General features: G+C 36.8%; 1 protein-coding gene and 1 long non-coding RNA gene across 2 annotated transcripts; one reads left to right on the top strand and one right to left on the bottom strand.

Annotated features, from left to right (window-relative positions):
- Window positions 1-12,261: 12,261 nt before the first annotated feature.
- Window positions 12,262-18,454, bottom strand: LOC117748070 (lecithin retinol acyltransferase-like). The gene is made up of 2 exons (XM_034557695.1): window positions 17,740-18,454; window positions 12,262-13,782 (listed from the first exon to the last, which is right to left on the bottom strand). The coding sequence occupies exons 1-2, from the start codon at window positions 18,280-18,282 to the stop codon at window positions 13,630-13,632; spliced, it is 696 nt and encodes a 231-aa protein (XP_034413586.1). The 5' UTR covers window positions 18,283-18,454; the 3' UTR covers window positions 12,262-13,629.
- LOC117748073 lies at window positions 13,749-16,367 on the top strand. The gene is made up of 3 exons (XR_004611526.1): window positions 13,749-14,426; window positions 14,490-15,175; window positions 15,431-16,367. It is a non-coding gene; the product is annotated as an uncharacterized LOC117748073 (long non-coding RNA).
- Window positions 18,455-23,163: the final 4,709 nt, after the last annotated feature.

Raw genomic sequence — 23,163 nt, 5'->3', positions numbered from 1 at the left:
ATGGCACTACTATGGCACTAGTATGGCACTACTATGGCACTACTATGGCACTACTATGGCACTACTATGGCACTACTATGGTATTACTATGGCACTACTATGGCACTAGTATGGCACTACTATGGCACTACTATGGTATTACTATGGCACTACTATGGTATTACTATGGCACTACTATGGCACTAGTATGGCACTACTATGGCACTACTATGGCACTACTATGGCACTACTCTGGCACTACTATGGTATTACTATGGCACTACTATGGCACTACTATGGCACTACTATGGCACTACTATGGTACTACTCGTGGCACTACTATATATTACTATATTACTATGTTGTTCTGAGTTTGTCCTCATGGTTGAATTCACTCATTGTAAGTCGCTAAATGACATGTAATGTAATGTAATAACTGGTGATTCAGAACCTTTAAGATGATAATTAAAACTCCAGATCACAATATTAAATGAAAGAACGAATAAAGAAATCCTTCACTGATTTTAACGGTTTGTGTTCTTTATTGCCGACCTCGCATTTCGTCAACTCACCTTCTTTCCTCAGTGTTTTCGTTTTTCCTCTGAGGAGAACGGAGCTTCTTCTTGTCCTTCTGGGATTTCTTTGCTGCCTGGAAGAAATCAGGCGTGTCCTAAATCACAAAGAACCTCAGCAGAGTTTCACTTGATGAATAAATGTACCTTCACTCGGATGAACAGGGTGGATCTCCCGGTGGAGTCGGTCGTGAAGGCGTTAAACGGTCCGGTCAGCTGAGGGAAGGTGGACCTCAACAGGTCCAGGAAGTCTGGTTCCTGCAGGCCTCGGGGAAACCTCACCTCCTGCACCGGGGACTTCAACCCTAACACACAAACACTTTAGTTTATAGTTATTTATTCTGACAAAAACGTTGAAATGAAGTGTAAACTCTAACCAAACTTCCAGAACAAAAGCAAAAGAAACCGTCACAGCCTTCCAATAAAATATATTCCAGCATTAAATCTAACTTCCTGTTGGACTCTTACCGTCTTCCATGAGCGAGTCGGTCTTAGAGTTCTGAAGCAGACCGACTCGGAATTTCAGAGGAGCCCCCTTATTCTCCACAGACGGTATCTGATGACCCGGGTCTCTCAGATCCTCCTGATCCAGACTGGTGCTCTGAACCGGCTCCTCAGCAGACTCTTTCTCCTCATCTTTGCCCTCCTCTTCCTCAGCATAGCTGATGACGTCCCGGATCCCAAAGTCCTCAACACCTGAACAAAAACAGAAATAGATGAAAAGAGATCCTTTCCTGTCGTATAAGTACTAATACTACACTGTAAAAATACTGCATTTAAATGTTACTTCAGTAAATGTATACAAGTATAACCAGGAGAATATACTTAAGTAAAAAAAAAAAAAACTATATTCATTAGTTTTAAAGACATACCCAGCTCAAATCTGGACTGTTTTTCTTCTCCTCCTCCTCCTCCTCCTCCTCCTCCTCCTCCTCCTCCTCCAGACAGGAAGACAGGAAGCGGATCATCTGGATCAGAGAAAACAGAGGTTTTGTTTTTTATCCAACGAAAATGTGAGATGATTGATTGACTCCTCAGGCAACAATTACAAATAAATATAGCACCCCCTGTGGACTAAAGTGGAAGTGTCTCTGAGCACCAGGGTTCAGACCATGTTCTCTCTGATGGTCTGTTTTCTGATGGAGGTCTTAGAGGATCAGGACTAGACTGACCTAAAGGACCATGGAGAAGATCCTCACTGTCACTTTAAACACTTTGTTCTCTTCAACACATTTTAAAAGTCACTAAAGTTATCAAATAATAGTCAAATATGTAGTTAAATTCATGGTTGTGTTCTCGTGTTCTCGTGTTCTCGTGTTCCGGACTCCAAAAGAACACAAGTCTGTACTCCGGTAGTACTTTGGGTTGAGGCCCATGAAATAAGAAGCGATCGATGGTGATCGTTTCTGCGCATGCTCGGCTCGTTCCGAACGAGCCTGTGTCGGAAAGTACCCGGATGTTGTTCAAGTTTCTATTGATGCGCGAGGAGACTTCAACTGCTTTCGAATGACATCAACGCGCGTGCCATTCGCACCTGTCGGCTCCACTTTGATCTCCGGCCGCGCGAGGAGCTCCAGCTGCCTCCTCTGCCGGTCCACCTGGCTCCTCAGGCCCGAAGCCTCCTCCTCGTAGCCGGCCACGGTTCTCTCGACCGTCGCGAAGATCTCCTGCGCGGCCGCCGTCAGTTGATCCACCACGACCCGCCTCAGCATCTCGGCCTTGGACACGTCGCCGGGATCCACGTGAGTCTCGGCCGCCATGTTGTTTCCGGAAAGAAGAGAAAACCTCGGGAACGTTTGGCTGCTTTTTGTCGAGGAGGGTTCTGCCTGATGGGAAGTGACCCGGAAGTGACGCGGAAGTGACCCGGAAGTACTCAGTGTTCGCCATCATAAGAGAGGAAGGGTTATTAATAAAATATTATTAAAGTAATCCTATGAACCAGGTTATTATTAAAGTAATACTATGAACCAGGTTATTATTAAAGTAATACTATGAACCAGGTTATTATTAAAGTAATCCTATGAACCAGGTTATTAATAAAGTAATAATATGAACCAGGTTATTATTAAAGTAATACTATGAACCAGGTTATTAATAAAGTAATACTATGAACCAGGTTATTAATAAAGTAATACTATGAACCAGGTTATTAATAAAGTAATACTATGAACCAGGTTATTATTAAAGTAATACTATGAACCAGGTTATTAATAAAGTAATACTATGAACCAGGTTATTAATAAAGTAATACTATGAACCAGGTTATTATTAAAGTAATCATATGAACCAGGTTATTATTAAAGTAATACTATGAACCAGGTTATTAATAAAGTAATCATATGAACCAGGTTATTATTAAAGTAATACTATGAACCAGGTTATTATTAAAGTAATACTATGAACCAGGTTATTAATAAAGTAATACTATGAACCAGGTTATTAATAAAGTAATACTATGAACCAGGTTATTATTAAAGTAATACTATGAACCAGGTTATTATTAAAGTAATACTATGAACCAGGTTATTATTAAAGTAATACTATGAACCAGGTTATTATTAAAGTAATAATATGAACCAGGTTATTATTAAAGTAATACTATGAACCAGGTTATTAATAAAGTAATCATATGAACCAGGTTATTAATAAAGTAATACTATGAACCAGGTTATTAATAAAGTAATACTATGAACCAGGTTATTATTAAAGTAATACTATGAACCAGGTTATTAATAAAGTAATCATATGAACCAGGTTATTAATAAAGTAATCCTATGAACCAGGTTATTAATAAAGTAATCCTATGAACCAGGTTATTATTAAAGTAATACTATGAACCAGGTTATTAATAAAGTAATACTATGAACCAGGTTATTATTAAAGTAATACTATGAACCAGGTTATTATTAAAGTAATCATATGAACCAGGTTATTAATAAAGTAATACTATGAACCAGGTTATTATTAAAGTAATACTATGAACCAGGTTATTATTAAAGTAATCATATGAACCAGGTTATTAATAAAGTAATACTATGAACCAGGTTATTATTAAAGTAATACTATGAACCAGGTTATTAATAAAGTAATACTATGAACCAGGTTATTATTAAAGTAATACTATGAACCAGGTTATTATTAAAGTAATACTATGAACCAGGTTATTATTAAAGTAATCCTATGAACCAGGTTATTATTAAAGTAATACTATGAACCAGGTTATTATTAAAGTAATACTATGAACCAGGTTATTAATAAAGTAATACTATGAACCAGGTTATTATTAAAGTAATACTATGAACCAGGTTATTAATAAAGTAATAATATGAACCAGGTTATTAATAAAGTAATCATATGAACCAGGTTATTAATAAAGTAATACTATGAACCAGGTTATTAATAAAGTAATCCTATGAACCAGGTTATTAATAAAGTAATACTATGAACCAGGTTATTATTAAAGTAATAATATGAACCAGGTTATTAATAAAGTAATACTATGAACCAGGTTATTAATAAAGTAATACTATGAACCAGGTTATTATTAAAGTAATCATATGAACCAGGTTATTATTAAAGTAATACTATGAACCAGGTTATTATTAAAGTAATACTATGAACCAGGTTATTATTAAAGTAATAATATGAACCAGGTTATTAATAAAGTAATACTATGAACCAGGTTATTAATAAAGTAATACTATGAACCAGGTTATTAATAAAGTAATACTATGAACCAGGTTATTAATAAAGTAATACTATGAACCAGGTTATTATTAAAGTAATAATATGAACCAGGTTATTATTAAAGTAATCATATGAACCAGGTTATTAATAAAGTAATCCTATGAACCAGGTTATTATTAAAGTAATCCTATGAACCAGGTTATTAATAAAGTAATCCTATGAACCAGGTTATTAATAAAGTAATACTATGAACCAGGTTATTAATAAAGTAATACTATGAACCAGGTTATTAATAAAGTAATACTATGAACCAGGTTATTATTAAAGTAATCATATGAACCAGGTTATTATTAAAGTAATCCTATGAACCAGGTTATTAATAAAGTAATCATATGAACCAGGTTATTATTAAAGTAATCCTATGAACCAGGTTATTAATAAAGTAATCCTATGAACCAGGTTATTAATAAAGTAATACTATGAACCAGGTTATTAATAAAGTAATACTATGAACCAGGTTATTATTAAAGTAATAATATGAACCAGGTTATTATTAAAGTAATACTATGAACCAGGTTATTAATAAAGTAATCCTATGAACCAGGTTATTAATAAAGTAATACTATGAACCAGGTTATTATTAAAGTAATACTATGAACCAGGTTATTAATAAAGTAATCATATGAACCAGGTTATTAATAAAGTAATAATATGAACCAGGTTATTAATAAAGTAATACTATGAACCAGGTTATTAATAAAGTAATACTATGAACCAGGTTATTAATAAAGTAATAATATGAACCAGGTTATTATTAAAGTAATACTATGGACCAGGTTATTATTAAAGTAATACTATGAACCAGGTTATTAATAAAGTAATACTATGAACCAGGTTATTAATAAAGTAATACTATGAACCAGGTTATTATTAAAGTAATCATATGAACCAGGTTATTAATAAAGTAATAATATGAACCAGGTTATTAATAAAGTAATACTATGAACCAGGTTATTAATAAAGTAATAATATGAACCAGGTTATTAATAAAGTAATAATATGAACCAGGTTATTAATAAAGTAATCCTATGAACCAGGTTATTAATAAAGTAATAATATGAACCAGGTTATTAATAAAGTAATACTATGAACCAGGTTATTAATAAAGTAATACTATGAACCAGGTTATTAATAAAGTAATACTATGAACCAGGTTATTAATAAAGTAATACTATGAACCAGGTTATTAATAAAGTAATACTATGAACCAGGTTATTAATAAAGTAATACTATGAACCAGGTTATTAATAAAGTAATACTATGAACCAGGTTATTATTAAAGTAATCATATGAACCAGGTTATTAATAAAGTAATAATATGAACCAGGTTATTAATAAAGTAATACTATGAACCAGGTTATTATTAAAGTAATCCTATGAACCAGGTTATTAATAAAGTAATACTATGAACCAGGTTATTATTAAAGTAATAATATGAACCAGGTTATTATTAAAGTAATACTATGAACCAGGTTATTAATAAAGTAATCCTATGAACCAGGTTATTATTAAAGTAATACTATGAACCAGGTTATTAATAAAGTAATCATATGAACCAGGTTATTAATAAAGTAATAATATGAACCAGGTTATTAATAAAGTAATACTATGAACCAGGTTATTATTAAAGTAATAATATGAACCAGGTTATTATTAAAGTAATACTATGAACCAGGTTATTAATAAAGTAATACTATGAACCAGGTTATTATTAAAGTAATAATATGAACCAGGTTATTATTAAAGTAATACTATGAACCAGGTTATTAATAAAGTAATCCTATGAACCAGGTTATTATTAAAGTAATACTATGAACCAGGTTATTAATAAAGTAATACTATGAACCAGGTTATTAATAAAGTAATACTATGAACCAGGTTATTATTAAAGTAATAATATGAACCAGGTTATTATTAAAGTAATACTATGAACCAGGTTATTAATAAAGTAATCCTATGAACCAGGTTATTATTAAAGTAATACTATGAACCAGGTTATTAATAAAGTAATCATATGAACCAGGTTATTAATAAAGTAATAATATGAACCAGGTTATTAATAAAGTAATACTATGAACCAGGTTATTATTAAAGTAATAATATGAACCAGGTTATTATTAAAGTAATACTATGAACCAGGTTATTAATAAAGTAATCATATGAACCAGGTTATTATTAAAGTAATACTATGAACCAGGTTATTATTAAAGTAATCATATGAACCAGGTTATTATTAAAGTAATACTATGAACCAGGTTATTAATAAAGTAATCATATGAACCAGGTTATTAATAAAGTAATAATATGAACCAGGTTATTAATAAAGTAATCATATGAACCAGGTTATTCTTAAAGTAATACTATGAACCAGGTTATTAATAAAGTAATCATATGAACCAGGTTATTATTAAAGTAATACTATGAACCAGGTTATTAATAAAGTAATCCTATGAACCAGGTTATTAATAAAGTAATACTATGAACCAGGTTATTATTAAAGTAATAATATGAACCAGGTTATTAATAAAGTAATCCTATGAACCAGGTTATTAATAAAGTAATACTATGAACCAGGTTATTAATAAAGTAATACTATGAACCAGGTTATTATTAAAGTAATAATATGAACCAGGTTATTATTAAAGTAATACTATGAACCAGGTTATTAATAAAGTAATCCTATGAACCAGGTTATTAATAAAGTAATACTATGAACCAGGTTATTATTAAAGTAATACTATGAACCAGGTTATTAATAAAGTAATCATATGAACCAGGTTATTAATAAAGTAATAATATGAACCAGGTTATTAATAAAGTAATAATATGAACCAGGTTATTATTAAAGTAATACTATGAACCAGGTTATTATTAAAGTAATACTATGAACCAGGTTATTAATAAAGTAATACTATGAACCAGGTTATTAATAAAGTAATACTATGAACCAGGTTATTAATAAAGTAATACTATGAACCAGGTTATTATTAAAGTAATACTATGAACCAGGTTATTAATAAAGTAATCATATGAACCAGGTTATTAATAAAGTAATAATATGAACCAGGTTATTAATAAAGTAATAATATGAACCAGGTTATTATTAAAGTAATACTATGAACCAGGTTATTAATAAAGTAATACTATGAACCAGGTTATTAATAAAGTAATAATATGAACCAGGTTATTATTAAAGTAATACTATGAACCAGGTTATTAATAAAGTAATACTATGAACCAGGTTATTAATAAAGTAATAATATGAACCAGGTTATTAATAAAGTAATACTATGAACCAGGTTATTAATAAAGTAATACTATGAACCAGGTTATTAATAAAGTAATACTATGAACCAGGTTATTAATAAAGTAATACTATGAACCAGGTTATTAATAAAGTAATACTATGAACCAGGTTATTAATAAAGTAATACTATGAACCAGGTTATTATTAAAGTAATCATATGAACCAGGTTATTATTAAAGTAATACTATGAACCAGGTTATTAATAAAGTAATAATATGAACCAGGTTATTAATAAAGTAATACTATGAACCAGGTTATTAATAAAGTAATACTATGAACCAGGTTATTATTAAAGTAATACTATGAACCAGGTTATTAATAAAGTAATCCTATGAACCAGGTTATTATTAAAGTAATCATATGAACCAGGTTATTAATAAAGTAATACTATGAACCAGGTTATTAATAAAGTAATACTATGAACCAGGTTATTATTAAAGTAATACTATGAACCAGGTTATTATTAAAGTAATCATATGAACCAGGTTATTATTAAAGTAATAATATGAACCAGGTTATTATTAAAGTAATACTATGAACCAGGTTATTAATAAAGTAATAATATGAACCAGGTTATTATTAAAGTAATACTATGAACCAGGTTATTAATAAAGTAATACTATGAACCAGGTTATTAATAAAGTAATACTATGAACCAGGTTATTATTAAAGTAATACTATGAACCAGGTTATTAATAAAGTAATACTATGAACCAGGTTATTAATAAAGTAATAATATGAACCAGGTTATTATTAAAGTAATCCTATGAACCAGGTTATTATTAAAGTAATACTATGAACCAGGTTATTAATAAAGTAATACTATGAACCAGGTTATTATTAAAGTAATACTATGAACCAGGTTATTATTAAAGTAATACTATGAACCAGGTTATTATTAAAGTAATACTATGAACCAGGTTATTATTAAAGTAATCATATGAACCAGGTTATTAATAAAGTAATCATATGAACCAGGTTATTAATAAAGTAATCCTATGAACCAGGTTATTAATAAAGTAATACTATGAACCAGGTTATTATTAAAGTAATCATATGAACCAGGTTATTATTAAAGTAATCCTATGAACCAGGTTATTAATAAAGTAATACTATGAACCAGGTTATTAATAAAGTAATACTATGAACCAGGTTATTATTAAAGTAATCATATGAACCAGGTTATTATTAAAGTAATACTATGAACCAGGTTATTATTAAAGTAATACTATGAACCAGGTTATTAATAAAGTAATACTATGAACCAGGTTATTAATAAAGTAATACTATGAACCAGGTTATTATTAAAGTAATCATATGAACCAGGTTATTATTAAAGTAATAATATGAACCAGGTTATTAATAAAGTAATAATATGAACCAGGTTATTAATAAAGTAATACTATGAACCAGGTTATTAATAAAGTAATACTATGAACCAGGTTATTAATAAAGTAATCCTATGAACCAGGTTATTAATAAAGTAATCATATGAACCAGGTTATTAATAAAGTAATACTATGAACCAGGTTATTATTAAAGTAATCATATGAACCAGGTTATTATTAAAGTAATCATATGAACCAGGTTATTATTAAAGTAATAATATGAACCAGGTTATTAATAAAGTAATAATATGAACCAGGTTATTAATAAAGTAATAATATGAACCAGGTTATTAATAAAGTAATCATATGAACCAGGTTATTATTAAAGTAATCATATGAACCAGGTTATTATTAAAGTAATAATATGAACCAGGTTATTAATAAAGTAATCATATGAACCAGGTTATTAATAAAGTAATCCTATGAACCAGGTTATTAATAAAGTAATACTATGAACCAGGTTATTAATAAAGTAATACTATGAACCAGGTTATTATTAAAGTAATACTATGAACCAGGTTATTAATAAAGTAATACTATGAACCAGGTTATTATTAAAGTAATACTATGAACCAGGTTATTAATAAAGTAATAATATGAACCAGGTTATTATTAAAGTAATCATATGAACCAGGTTATTAATAAAGTAATACTATGAACCAGGTTATTAATAAAGTAATACTATGAACCAGGTTATTAATAAAGTAATACTATGAACCAGGTTATTATTAAAGTAATACTATGAACCAGGTTATTAATAAAGTAATCCTATGAACCAGGTTATTATTAAAGTAATACTATGAACCAGGTTATTATTTCTTCCATGGTGGATGGTGGAAGTTATAACTGTTTCCATGGAGATAAGCCACGCCTCCTCTCTAGCGCGAGTGAATTGATGAATGAACCACACATAGTAAAGTGTTGTGAATATTCATGTGAACGCAGCATGACTCATTTAACGTGTCTGACATGATGTCATGCTTCTACACACACACACACACACACACACACACACACACACACACACACACACACAGACACACACACACACACACACACACACACACACACACACACACACACACAGGCAACAGCTGATCTGAGATCATTCGCTCAGGTAAATATTATTTCACCTCCTCAGTGTGTGTTTAGTCAAAACAGACGTCACGAGGTGTGTGTGTGTGTGTGTGTGTGTGTGAGGGGGTGGGTTCAGGAAATACCTGGAAGTCAAGAACACACACAGTCACACACACACCACGGTACGCACGCACACACACACACAAAGTCACGCACACACCCACACACAAAGTCACGCACACACACACACAAAGTCACGCACACACCCACACAAAGTCACGCACACACACACACAAAGTCACGCACACACACACACAAAGTCACGCACACACACACACAAAGTCACGCACACACCCACACAAAGTCACGCACACACACACACAAAGTCACGCACACACCCACACAAAGTCACGCACACACACACACAAAGTCACGCACACACACACACAAAGTCACGCACACACACACACAAAGTCACGCACACACACACACAAAGTCACGCACACACCCACACACAAAGTCACGCACACACACACACAAAGTCACGCACACACACACACAAAGTCACGCACACACACACACAAAGTCACGCACACACCCACACAAAGTCACGCACACACACACACAAAGTCACGCACACACACACACAAAGTCACGCACACACACACACAAAGTCACGCACACACACACACAAAGTCACGCACACACCCACACAAAGTCACGCACACACACACACAAAGTCACGCACACACACACACAAAGTCACGCACACACACACACAAAGTCACGCACACACACACACAAAGTCACGCACACACACACACAAAGTCACGCACACACACACACAAAGTCACGCACACACACACACAAAGTCACGCACACACACACAGATGGTGGTTGTTGTGTTTGACCTTTGACCTCCTTGAGGAATGAAATAATGAGTCAAACGTGAATACAGGGGGCGCTGTTGACTTTGTACTTTATACTGTACTACATCTCAGAGGTACATGTACTTTATACAGTACTACATCTCAGAGGTACATGTACTTTATACTGTACTACACCTCAGAGGTACATATAGTACTTGTTACTGTACTACATCTCAGAGGTACATGTACTTTATACAGTACTACATCTCAGAGGTACATGTACTTTATACTGTACTACACCTCAGAGGTACATATAGTACTTGTTACTGTACTACATCTCAGAGGTACATATAGTACTTGTTACTGTACTACACCTCAGAGGTACATATAGTACTTGTTACTGTACTACATCTCAAAGGTACATATAGTACTTGTTACTGTACTACATCTCAGAGGTACATATAGTACTTGTTACTGTACTACATCTCAGAGGTATATATAGTACTTGTTACTGTACTACATCTCAGAGGTACATATAGTACTTGTTACTGTACTACACCTCAGAGGTACATATAGTACTTGTTACTGTACTACATCTCAGAGGTACATATAGTACTTCTTACTGTACTACACCTCAGAGGTACATATAGTACTTGTTACTGTACTACACCTCAGAGGTACATATAGTACTTGTTACTGTACTACACCTCAGAGGTACATATAGTACTTGTTACTGTACTACACCTCAGAGGTACATATAGTACTTGTTACTGTACTACATCTCAGTTTGTAGTTCCTGCAGTCCGCCAGCAGAGGGAGGTAAAGGTCAACGATCACTGGACATCTGCACTGAATGTTTCCGACACTATAAATATGAGATTATTAATAATATTATTATTTTGGAGCACAACAAGTTCACAGTTATTGTATATATAAATCTATTTTTGAAATGTAATTTTTAAAATATATATAATTTATTTATATATATATATATATATATATATATATAATACATAAATAATAAATACATATTTATATGTGTGTGTGTGTATATATATTAATTTAAATATATATATATATATATATATATATATATATATGTATATATATATATATATTTAAATTCTCATCTAATTAAATCAGTAAATGTAATTTCCTAATTATTTTAAAAAAGAAAATATGTATTTTTTTTTTATTTGAATTAAAATAGATTTTTACTTTTCAAAACAAACAAGCTCATAATTTTGTGAAAATGAAGGTGAAGTTTTGAAGAATGAATAGTAAATGAAAGTAGAAGTTCAAACAATAAATCACCAGAAATTCACTGAGTCCAGAGACTTTATTTACATAGAAAACACATACAAAGTGTTACAGCGTCTTAAAAAATAAATTCTGTTCAAAAGAGTTGACCGTTAGAAAACAATCAGGTTGTGAAAGATATCTACAGATATTTACAAGAAGAGCTTCAACAGAGGGGCCGACATGAAACTACAGTCAAGATGGCCGCCTCAGAGCATCAGGGTGAAAGGTGAACTCGTGTTTCGTGAGATGCAGAAAAGTCAAACTCAATAAATGTTGTGTAGCAGAGCAGTTTAAAAAAGATTTAATGCAAACTCTTCCGCATTAAAATGTCTAAAAACAGCTGCACTTATGTACGCTGCTGAGTTGTCTGCTGATATGATCCCAAATGTTTACAGCAATTTTCAAAACCAGAAACATTTTATTATTTAGAGCTTTTTAGATCTCTGTGGTTTTTAATGTTAAGCTGATGGAGGATTTCTATCAAAGGAACAAGCTAAGCTAACATTAGCTTCAGCTAATCCCGCGTCGGAGAAGCAGACGTGTTTGTTAAAACAACAACTCCCAGGGTGCCTTGCTGCTCAACTCTTTCGATTGAAAAACACCAAGCTAGCAGAAAAATGACGTGTCGCTTTTACACATGAAAGTTCATTGTTGCTGATTATTACTGATGAACATTCAAAGGAAAACTGGTTGAAGAACGAGTTCTCCGTTGTAGCCGCAAATAAATATTATTTTGTCTCAGTCTCTGATATTCATGTTTAGACTCAAATCAACAATGAAGGTCTCTATAACAAATAATTGATTGGTTTAATATTCACGTCTTCACGAGGAACCAATGGGCAGGGAGCGTAACGCTAATTAACTGACGGCAACTTAAACAGTCGGGACTTCATTATTGGTATTAAATGATATAAACATCCCTGATTCGACAGTTTACCAGCTGATTATGTGTTCACTTAGAGAAAAACTATTAAATATCATACTTTGAGACGAGTAAACGACGTGTGGTGGTGTCGTGGCACGCCGCCATATCGGAAGCCAAAGTAAAACCTGCATCCTCAATAAAACACGGTGATTCTTGAGGTGATCTTTGGACTCTTTAACGCCACCGCGTCGGGGCGTTTAACTGTTTTTAACTCGTCTTTGTTGCCAAGCGCTCAAAACACCACCTGTCAATCAAACGGGTGTGCTTATTTTCTCTTTCATGCCATTTAAATGTCTGCTTGTTCTTCTGTTCACTCTAATCAAATATAGATATTGTAAATGCATCCCTTCCGGTGCAGCACCTAGAATTCAGCGGTAAGCTTGACGGTCAACTCGTTTGCAGATGACGACGTCCTGTCTGTCGGTCGGTCTTCCAACATGGCGGCGAGGCTCGAGCGCGCCTCCTAGCTGGCCATCCACAGGGTGAAGGGCACGAGGAGGCCGGGCAGGGCGGTGCCGGCGGAGACGCCCAAACACGCCATGGACACGAGCCCCAGCAGCGCCGTCAGGACGACGCTGCGCTGATCCCGGATCAGAGACTTCAGCCACTCGCAGAACTGGAAGAAGGGGAGATAACATTGATAAATAAAGCAATATTTTAAAAGATGAGTTAACTGTCAAATAAAACAGAGGAAAGCTGTATATCTTTAAATTAGAGAAACTAGACTGAATGTATTTATATTGATAAACAACCTGAACACTTATTCTGAAAATCAATATTGGGGCAAAAACTGCTGTCTGGCGTCCGCCGTGATGAGAAGGTCGTAACGTTGTGATGAGAAGGTCGTAACGTTGTGATGAGAAGGTCGTAACGTTGTGATGAGAAGGTCGTAACGTTGTGATCAGAAGGTCGTAACGTTGTGATGAGAAGGTCGTAACGTTGTGATGAGAAGGTCGTAACGTTGTGATCAGAAGGTCGTAACGTTGTGATCAAAAGGTCGTAACGTTGTGATCAGAAGGTTGTAACGTTGTGATCAGAAGGTTGTAACGTTGTGATCAGAAGGTCGTAACGTTGTGATCAGAAGGTTGTAACGTTGTGATCAGAAGGTTGTAACGTTGTGATCAGAAGGTTGTAACGTTGTGATCAAAAGGTCGTAACGTTGTGATCAGAAGGTCGTAACGTTGTGATCAGAAGGTCGTAACGTTGTGATCAGAAGGTCGTAACGTTGTGATCAGAAGGTCGTAACGTTGTGATGAGAAGGTCGTAACATGATCAGAAGGTCGTAACGTTGTGATGAGAAGGTTATAACGTTGTGATCAGAAGGTCGTAACGTTGTGATGAGAAGGTTGTAACGTTGTGATCAGAAGGTCGTAACGTTGTGATGAGAAGGTTATAACGTTGTGATCAGAAGGTCGTAACGTTGTGATCAGAAGGTCGTAACGTTGTGATGAGAAGGTCGTAACGTGATCAGAAGGTCGTAACGTTGTGATGAGAAGGTCGTAACGTGATCAGAAGGTTGTAACGTTGTGATGAGAAGGTCATAACGTTGTGATGAGAAGGTCGTAACGTGGTGATCAGAAGGTCGTAACGTTGTGATCAGAAGGTCGTAACGTTGTGATGAGAAGGTCGTAACGTTGTGATCAAAAGGTCGTAACGTGGTGATCAGAAGGTTGTAACGTTGTGATCAGAAGGTCGTAACATGATCAGAAGGTCGTAACGTTGTGATGAGAAGGTTGTAACGTTGTGATGAGAAGGTCGTAACATGATCAGAAGGTCGTAACGTTGTGATGAGAAGGTTATAACGTTGTGATCAGAAGGTCGTAACGTTGTGATCAGAAGGTCGTAACGTTGTGATGAGAAGGTCGTAACGTGATCAGAAGGTCGTAACGTTGTGATGAGAAGGTCGTAACGTGATCAGAAGGTTGTAACGTTGTGATGAGAAGGTCATAACGTTGTGATGAGAAGGTCGTAACGTGGTGATCAGAAGGTCGTAACGTTGTGATCAGAAGGTCGTAACATGATCAGAAGGTCGTAACGTTGTGATGAGAAGGTCGTAACGTGGTGATCAGAAGGTTGTAACGTTGTGATCAGAAGGTCGTAACATGATCAGAAGGTCATAACGTTGTGATGAGAAGGTCGTAACGTGGTGATCAGAAGGTTGTAACGTTGTGATGAGAAGGTCGTAACGTTGTGATCAAAAGGTCGTAACGTGGTGATCAGAAGGTTGTAACGTTGTGATCAGAAGGTCGTAACATGATCAGAAGGTCGTAACGTTGTGATGAGAAGGTCGTAACGTTGTGATCAAAAGGTCGTAACGTGGTGATCAGAAGGTTGTAACGTTGTGATCAGAAGGTCGTAACATGATCAGAAGGTTGTAACGTTGTGATCAGAAGGTTGTAACGTTGTGATGAGAAGGTCGTAAAGTTGTGATCAGAAGGTCGTAACGTTGTGATCAGAAGGTCGTAACGTTGTGATGAGAAGGTTGTAACGTGATCAGAAGGTTGTAACGTGATCAGAAGGTCGTAACGTGGTCAGAAGGTTGTAACGTTGTGATCAGAAGGTCGTAACGTTGTGATGAGAAGGTTGTAACGTGATCAGAAGGTTGTAACGTGATCAGAAGGTCGTAACGTGGTCAGAAGGTTGTAACGTTGTGATCAGAAGGTTGTAACGTTGTGATCAGAAGGTCGTAACGTGCTGATCAGAAGGTCGTAACGTTGTGATCAGAAGGTTGTAACGTTGTGGTGTTTCTCTCCACGTCTCCTCGTGGTGTTTAAGTAGCTCTGCTTCTACTATCAGTGCTCTGCTGTTGGGAGAAGCTCATTGTCTCAAGTCAACATTCATTGAGAGACCAGATGAAATGTTTCGGTTCAATCTGTATTTTCTGGCGTTAAGCTTTCAGAAACGTGTTTTCACTGCACATGAAAGGGTTCCACGCCTTCATGTCCCCCGACTTGGTTTAAAGCGGATCCACCGTGATCAGGTTCTCTATCGGTCTGCAGAACCCACCTCCAGGGGGCCACAGCTTACTTTGGCCCCCTGGAGGTTTAATCCGGCCCTGTTGGGGGTCAGTTGAAGTGATCTTGCAACGGCACATGTCTATGTGACCTCTTTCCTTTCCTTTCCTCCCCTCTCTCTTCTTGTGGCCTCTTTCCTTTCCTTTCTTCTCTCCTCTTGTGACTTCTTTCCTTTCATTTACTCTCTCCTCTTGTCTTTCCTTTCCTTTCTTTCCTTTCCTTTCTTTTCTTTCCTTTCCTTTCCTTCCTTTCCTTTATTTCCTTTCCTTTCTTTCCTTTCCTGCATTTCCTTCCTTTCCTTTCCTTTCTTTCCTTTCTTTTCCTTTCCTTTCTTTCCTTTCTTTTCCTTTCTTTCCTTTCCTTTCCTTTCTTTTCTTTCCTTTCTTTCCTTTCCTGCCTTTCCTTTCCTTTCTTTCCTTTCCTTTCCTTTCTTTCCTTTCTTTTCCTTTCCTTTCTTTCCTTTCTTTTCCTTTCTTTCCTTTCCTTTCCTTTCTTTCCTTTCCTTTCCTGCCTTTCCTTCCTTTCCTTTCCTTTCTTTTCCTTTCCTTCCTTTCCTTCCTTTCCTGCCTTTCCTTTCCTTTATTTCCTTTCCTATCTATCTAAATTAAAGTAACAAATCAAAGTTCATTTTTCTTCATTCATTTTTCTCTGAGAGCAAAGAATCAAGAACAACAATGACCTGTTGTTTATTTGACTGTGGGGGGGGGGGGGGGGGGGGGGGGGGGGGGGTGATTACAGGAAGTGAAACTCGATCAGGGAAAACTCTCTGATGACGAGCCTGACTGGGCAAACAGGCCACGCCCCCTGGCTCACTGAACAAGAAACTATGATATTCAATCATCAATAAAAATAAAAGGCCAACGTTTGATGCTATTCACGCTTTTGCATTTTTCTCTTTGAAAGCCACTCAATGTTTTTACACTCACTGTGCTTTTATTGTGAAGGGACACACAGGAAACACAACGTCTCCATCAGTGAGATTTCCTTCAAATTATTAAAAAATATTTAAAGATGACAAATATTTTTAAATCACAACAATGACGTCAGCGACCTCAAACTTTAAAACATTTTTTTTTATCTTGCAGCCAACAGAATATTTATATATAGGATTCTGGAAAAAGCCCCCCCCCTCCCCCCCCCCCTCCTCCATCATCATCATCAGGCGGACTGGTCTCTGGCAGGCGGATCCGGGTCTGAATGCAGCTCTTGTTCTCGGACCCACATTTTCCTCTCGTTTAAAAGTAGAAGAAGAAAAAAAAAAGAAAAAGCCTCAGAGGGGGAGGAGCTTGTTTTTAAAGCTTTTACACCTGAAGACCGAAAACATCATAAATGACTTCATCATAAAAGTTGAGATATGATCAACTTTATCTGGTGTGTTGCTGATTTTAATAGTTTCTACTTGCACAAACAGCCCCCCCCCCCCCCCCCCCCCAGTCTGTGAACACCCTGAAGTTACGACCTAAACCCCCCCCTCCCCCCCTCGGTGTGAAGTCCTCCATCTCCGGAACTAACTGCTCTGACATCAAAGCATCCCCCCCCCCCCCCCGTCCGGTCCTCACCTTGTCGGTCTGCAGGCTCTGCGCGGTCCCGTAGCGGCAGTCGGTGACGAAGTGCTCGCAGTTGTTCCACAGCAGGCTGTAGGACACGGAGCCCACCAGCCGCTCCGCCCGCCGGGCCACCTCCTCCCCGGGCAGCGGGCTCCGGTGCACCGCCCGGTCCATGGCGTTGAGCAGGATCCCGGCCGCGTACGCGAAGTCCTCCACCGAGTCCACGCGCACGGAGGCGCGCTTGGAGAGCACCCCGAGCAGCAGCCGCGCGTTGGTCACCATCTCCTGGATCTGCCGGCCGTCGGCGGTCAGCGCCGGCAGGACGTCCGGGATGAGGTGGGCCACGCGGTCGTCGCCCAGGTAGATGCCGAAGTGGGTGAAGAGGGTCCGCGGGACCTCCAGCAGGTCCCCCCGGCGGAACCTGAGCGCGGCTCCGGGCTGCGGGGCCGCTTCGTCCCGGTCGCAGCGCCGGGTGAGAGGAGGCAGCAGGCTGGACAGCTTGATGTGCGCGAGGAGGAAGAGCTTCTCCAGGAGGAAGGTGAGCGTGTCCAGCATGGCTGAAGACCACGGAGAAGAACTAGGGCAGGGGAAGGAGGAGGAGGAGGAGAAGGAGAAGGAGGAGGAGAAGGAGGAGGAGAAGGAGAAGGAGAAGGAGAAGGAGATGGAGAAGGAGGAGAAAGCTGGCTCCGTCTTCTCTCGGTCCCCCCTCTCTCCTCTCTGGAGAGCTCTGATCCTTCAGGGAGAGACGGAGCCGAGGCAGGAGGAGGACCGCGTGACGTCATAGCCGACTGGATGAGGAGAGAGAGAGGAGAGAGAGAGAGGAGAGAGAGAGAGAGAGAGAGGAGAGAGAGAGAGAGAGAGAGAGAGGAGGAGGAGAGAGAGAGAGGAGAGAAGAGAGAGAGAGAGAGAGAGAGAGAGAGGAGAGAGAGAGAGGAGAGAGAGAGAGAGAGAGAGGAGAGAGAGAGAGAGAGAGAGAGGAGAGAGAGAGAGAGAGAGAGAGACAGAGGAGGAGAGAAATCATCTCCAGTGTACTTATATGAACTGTTATATTAATAAAACACGTTCGATACGAGTCAACCATGAAAACAAACAACAAACAAACAAACAAACAAGTAGAACTGAACAAAGGAAAAATAAGAAAATATTTTAGTTCACTTTAAAAGTACTAATACCACAATGAAATACTACACATACTCTTACTGAAGTAAGTATGTGAAAGTACTCATTGACTGGCGAAATGTATATTGCATGTTTATAACTAGTTTAATCTATTTATTGCATCATATTATTTCATATAAAGCTGATCCAAGAAGCTTTTTAAAGACTTTATTTATTTAAGGAGGTTTTCTATCCATGAAGGAAACATTCAACATCAACACATCTGGAGACACCAGGGGAAAAACATGTCCTCACAAAGCTAGAAGTACAAGAACACACACACACACACACCTAACCACAGCCAACCAAATGCACTCAGAATTTCCACCACAGCAAATGTTGCTCACACACACGCACGCACACACACACACACACACACATGAGTGTGGAGCATCATGGGAACTGTGCAGCGAGTGGTTGACACTCAAACGGAGCAATGCTGAGGTCACAGCGATTTGTCTTCCCCAAAACCACCAAATGGCTTCACACACACAGACACACACACACACACATACACACACACACACACACACACACACATACACACACACACACACACACACACAGACACACACACACACACACACACACAGACACACACACACACACATACACACACACACACACACACACACACACACACACATACACACACACACACACACACACGTATGAACTGCAGACTCAGCTCCTGTTGGTTAGACCTCCTGGTGATTCATCTTCGTCTAAACGTGGATTAATCCGCTGCTGAAAATAGTCCCAACAAAAAGCTCCAGTTAGTTTGATAAAAACTTTTTATTTGTATTTGTTTTTAAACATTTATATATTTGTGTCTTTAACATCTAATCTGTCGCTCTTAAACATCGTTTGTGATTCTCAAACTCACTGAAATAATCTCTACAACTATCGGACGGATCGAGATGGAAGTTCCTCTGACTTCACCTCTAGAGCGCCACCTTGAGACAAAGCCATGCTGTCAATCAACTTGTAGCCCCGCCCCTAAAGCATCCCCTGCTTTATGGTCTGTTTGACTCTAAATGACCATAATTTACTAAATGTTCAGACTTTTACTTTAAAGTGAACATAACCAAAGCTGCTCAGCTTACATACTTCCTCTCTACTTCCTCTCTACTTCCTCTATAATTCCTCTCTACTTCCTCTCTACTTCCTCTCTACTTCCTCCATACGTCCTCTCTACTTCCTCTCTACTTCCTCTATAATTCCTCTCTACTTCCTCTCTACTTCCTCTATAATTCCTCTCTACTTCCTCTATAATTCCTCTCTACTTCCTCTCTACTTCCTCCATACGTCCTCTCTACTTCCTCTATACTTCCTCTATACTTCCTCTCTACATCCTCTCTACTTCCTCTCTACTTCCTCTATACTTCCTCTCTACTTCCTCTATACATCCTCTCTACTTCCTCTATACTTCCTCTCTACTTCCTCTATACTTCCTCTATACTTCCTCTATACTTCCATACTTGGAATAGTTTACTTCAATACTTTTTACTATCAAAGGGGTCAAAATACAAAGTTCTGCATTTTAAAAATAGTAAATTTACTTTCTTGTTAAATCACAAAGCCAACAGAATATTATAGTATATATTATATATATTATATATATTATAGTATATTATACAAAGCTAACAGCTTTTATTCAGCAATAAGAAAGTTGTAAAAAAAATTCTAGGAAACCAAATGTGTTCATCCTTTGATTTACAGTGCAAAAATAAGAACAAGATAATTAAATAATATATATATATAATACATTTAATGTAATAATTCTAATAAAATAATAATACAAAAATAAATATGAAATAATTAGACATACTCCCATAATCACAAGAACGCAAAAGGTTTATTTAAGCGTGTTTCTATGTTAATGGTTAAAAAGGTGAAAGTGAAACTTTCTGAACAGGAAGCGCCTGAATGCTCCTGGAGGGCGTCGCACCCCCGAGCATTATGGGTAATTCAATGATTGTCTGTCACTCATTCATTTGTTCTCCTGCTGCTCTTTCTTTTTGTTTTTCCTTTACAGAGAAGAAGAGGATTTTGGGGGATTAAGGGTTTGGATTATGGAAACACACACACACACACACACACTGAGCCCCCCCCCCCCCCCGCTGAGGCAGCCTGACTGGTGTTGAATGACTGGGAGGATGAGATGTGTGTTGATGTGACCCCGACTGAGCCGATGAAGGAAGCTGAGTGACAGCGTGAGAGGACGAGGTGTGTGTGTGTGTGTGTGTGTGTGTGTGTGTGTGTGTTAATGGCCTCCAGCAGTGTTGGGAGGAGTCATTTAGAGGATAAAACCAAACAAAAGCTGAATTAGCATCCCTTCAGGTGATACTGCAGCAACCAGAAGAAGAGTCTTCGCTGACGTTTGACGGACAGTTGACGCGTTGTTTTAACAACGAAACTTCCTGTTTTCTGTTTTTACTGCAGGAACTTTAAATATAACAAAACAAACCTGTTGTTGTTGTGACCGCGAGGATTCATTGACCACAAAGTGCATTTTTATTTGACCAAGTAGTTTTTCTGAATAAAGCTCATCGGTGTCTGGTTGGGCTTAAAGAAACGTTGTGTTTTAAATAAATATTAATAAACAGTCTTTTCTGTGTGAAACCAGAACTAAACACTTTATTATATATATATAGAATATAGACTTTATGTCAACAGCTTGTCATATCTAAACTGTTTCATAGACATTCAAAGGTAGAACTATAAAAAGTATAGTTTGGCTAGTTAGCGAGCTAGCTCGTCCATCTCCAGAGCTAGCGAGTCAGCTGTTAGCCGCAGCAGCACGTGCTGTTGGGCTTGTTTTCTGTAACCAGCGTCCCGTTAACATGAAAGCATGGTGGAATTAGCATGCTAGGTATCTAACTAGCCACCATTTAAATTAGTAACAATGCCCACTTGGCTATCTCCAGATGAGCCACAACGATGTCACCGGTGTAGCATGAAAGCATGGTGGAACTAGCATGCTAGCTTAACTTTGATGCTGCGCTGGTTGCAGAAGATGATCGAGATCTCTCGAAGAGTTCAGCCGAGAAGGTTAGCAGAAGGCTAAGCTAAACTATTAGCAACAGCGCTTTGCTGATATTTTAGCCTGTTAGCGCTTTATCATCTGAAATGTAGATTTTTGGCTCCTTGGACATTGTTAAACATCAGCTGAAAACTTATTTATCTGATTTGGCTCATAATTCATAATTAACTCTTCTAAATGCAATGATTAATTTCTTCATACTTTCACTTCTATATCATATCATTGACTGTCTTTTTATTGTCTAATTTTAACGTTGATGTCACTTCTCTTGTAGCACTCAACAAACAAAGTTATTGATGTATAAACAACGTCATGAAGTCACAAGAAACCTAAAGATGAGATCGTTCATCTTAACGAAGGACGCAAACAACTTCTGGCGTCCTGGTTTGTTTGTGTGAGAGAATAATAATGAATCATGAATCGTGAATAATGAATGGTCAATAATGAGCAATGAGATGTCGTTTATCTCCCTTTATCCTCCACGACGGAGAGAGAAGAGGCTGAATGTGTTTCACAAAGACAGCGGACGACCTGCAGCTCTCACACTGATTAATGAACACACACACACACACACACACACACACACACACTTGTTCCCATGCCGTCTGCATGTGATGAATGTTAATCAGAATCTTTCATCGTCAGTTTGTTTGTGGGGAAAAACAAAGTTTCAGAGATTCAAAAAGCAACAAACATGAGGAATGTGTTTTAATTCACTTTCAACATGTTTCCGTTGCTTTCGTGGAGTTTTACACATTTCTTTGTGAAATAACCAAAACTTTGGGGGAAAGAAGCTGAAACACTCGCAGACTGTTTGTGTTTTTTAACCAAACAATCAAATATTAAAAGGAGCCAGTGTAAAGTTTGAGGTAAAACATTAAATATTTTAACTAACTGTAGAAATAGAGCAACATTCAGCTGGTTTTATGCATTTCATTATTTGCATATATATTAATTATATATGCAACAATTGTCCCTACATATACATATACATATATATATACACACACACACATATATATATATATATACACACACACACACACACACACACACTTTAAACAGAAGCTTTGCTCATAAAAATGTTTATTAATCTCTTCAGTTTATCATCTACAGAATCAACTCTCTCTCTAAATGCAATTTGTGATTAAAACAAATCTAACTTCTGTAAATAAAAAAACAAGAATAAAATCAACAAGTGATACAAAAGGCCCTCGTGGTCTAAATGAGAC

This window comes from Cyclopterus lumpus, chromosome 18, assembly GCF_009769545.1.
Source record: "Cyclopterus lumpus isolate fCycLum1 chromosome 18, fCycLum1.pri, whole genome shotgun sequence".
In the NCBI taxonomy this organism is placed as follows: Eukaryota; Metazoa; Chordata; class Actinopteri; order Perciformes; family Cyclopteridae; genus Cyclopterus; species Cyclopterus lumpus.
The sequence above is the reverse complement of the archived record's forward strand: the minus strand, read 5'-3'. Positions and strand labels throughout refer to the sequence as shown.

Excerpts from the sequence above, each read along its gene's own strand:
- LOC117748070 (XM_034557695.1), bottom strand. The coding sequence starts at position 18,282 with ATGCTGGACACGCTCACCTTCCTCCTGGAGAAGCTCTTCCTCCTCGCG. Across the intron at positions 13,783-17,739 it reads AGAGCCTGCAGACCGACAAG|TTCTGCGAGTGGCTGAAGTC; the intron begins GTGAGGACCGGA and ends CCCTTCTTCCAG.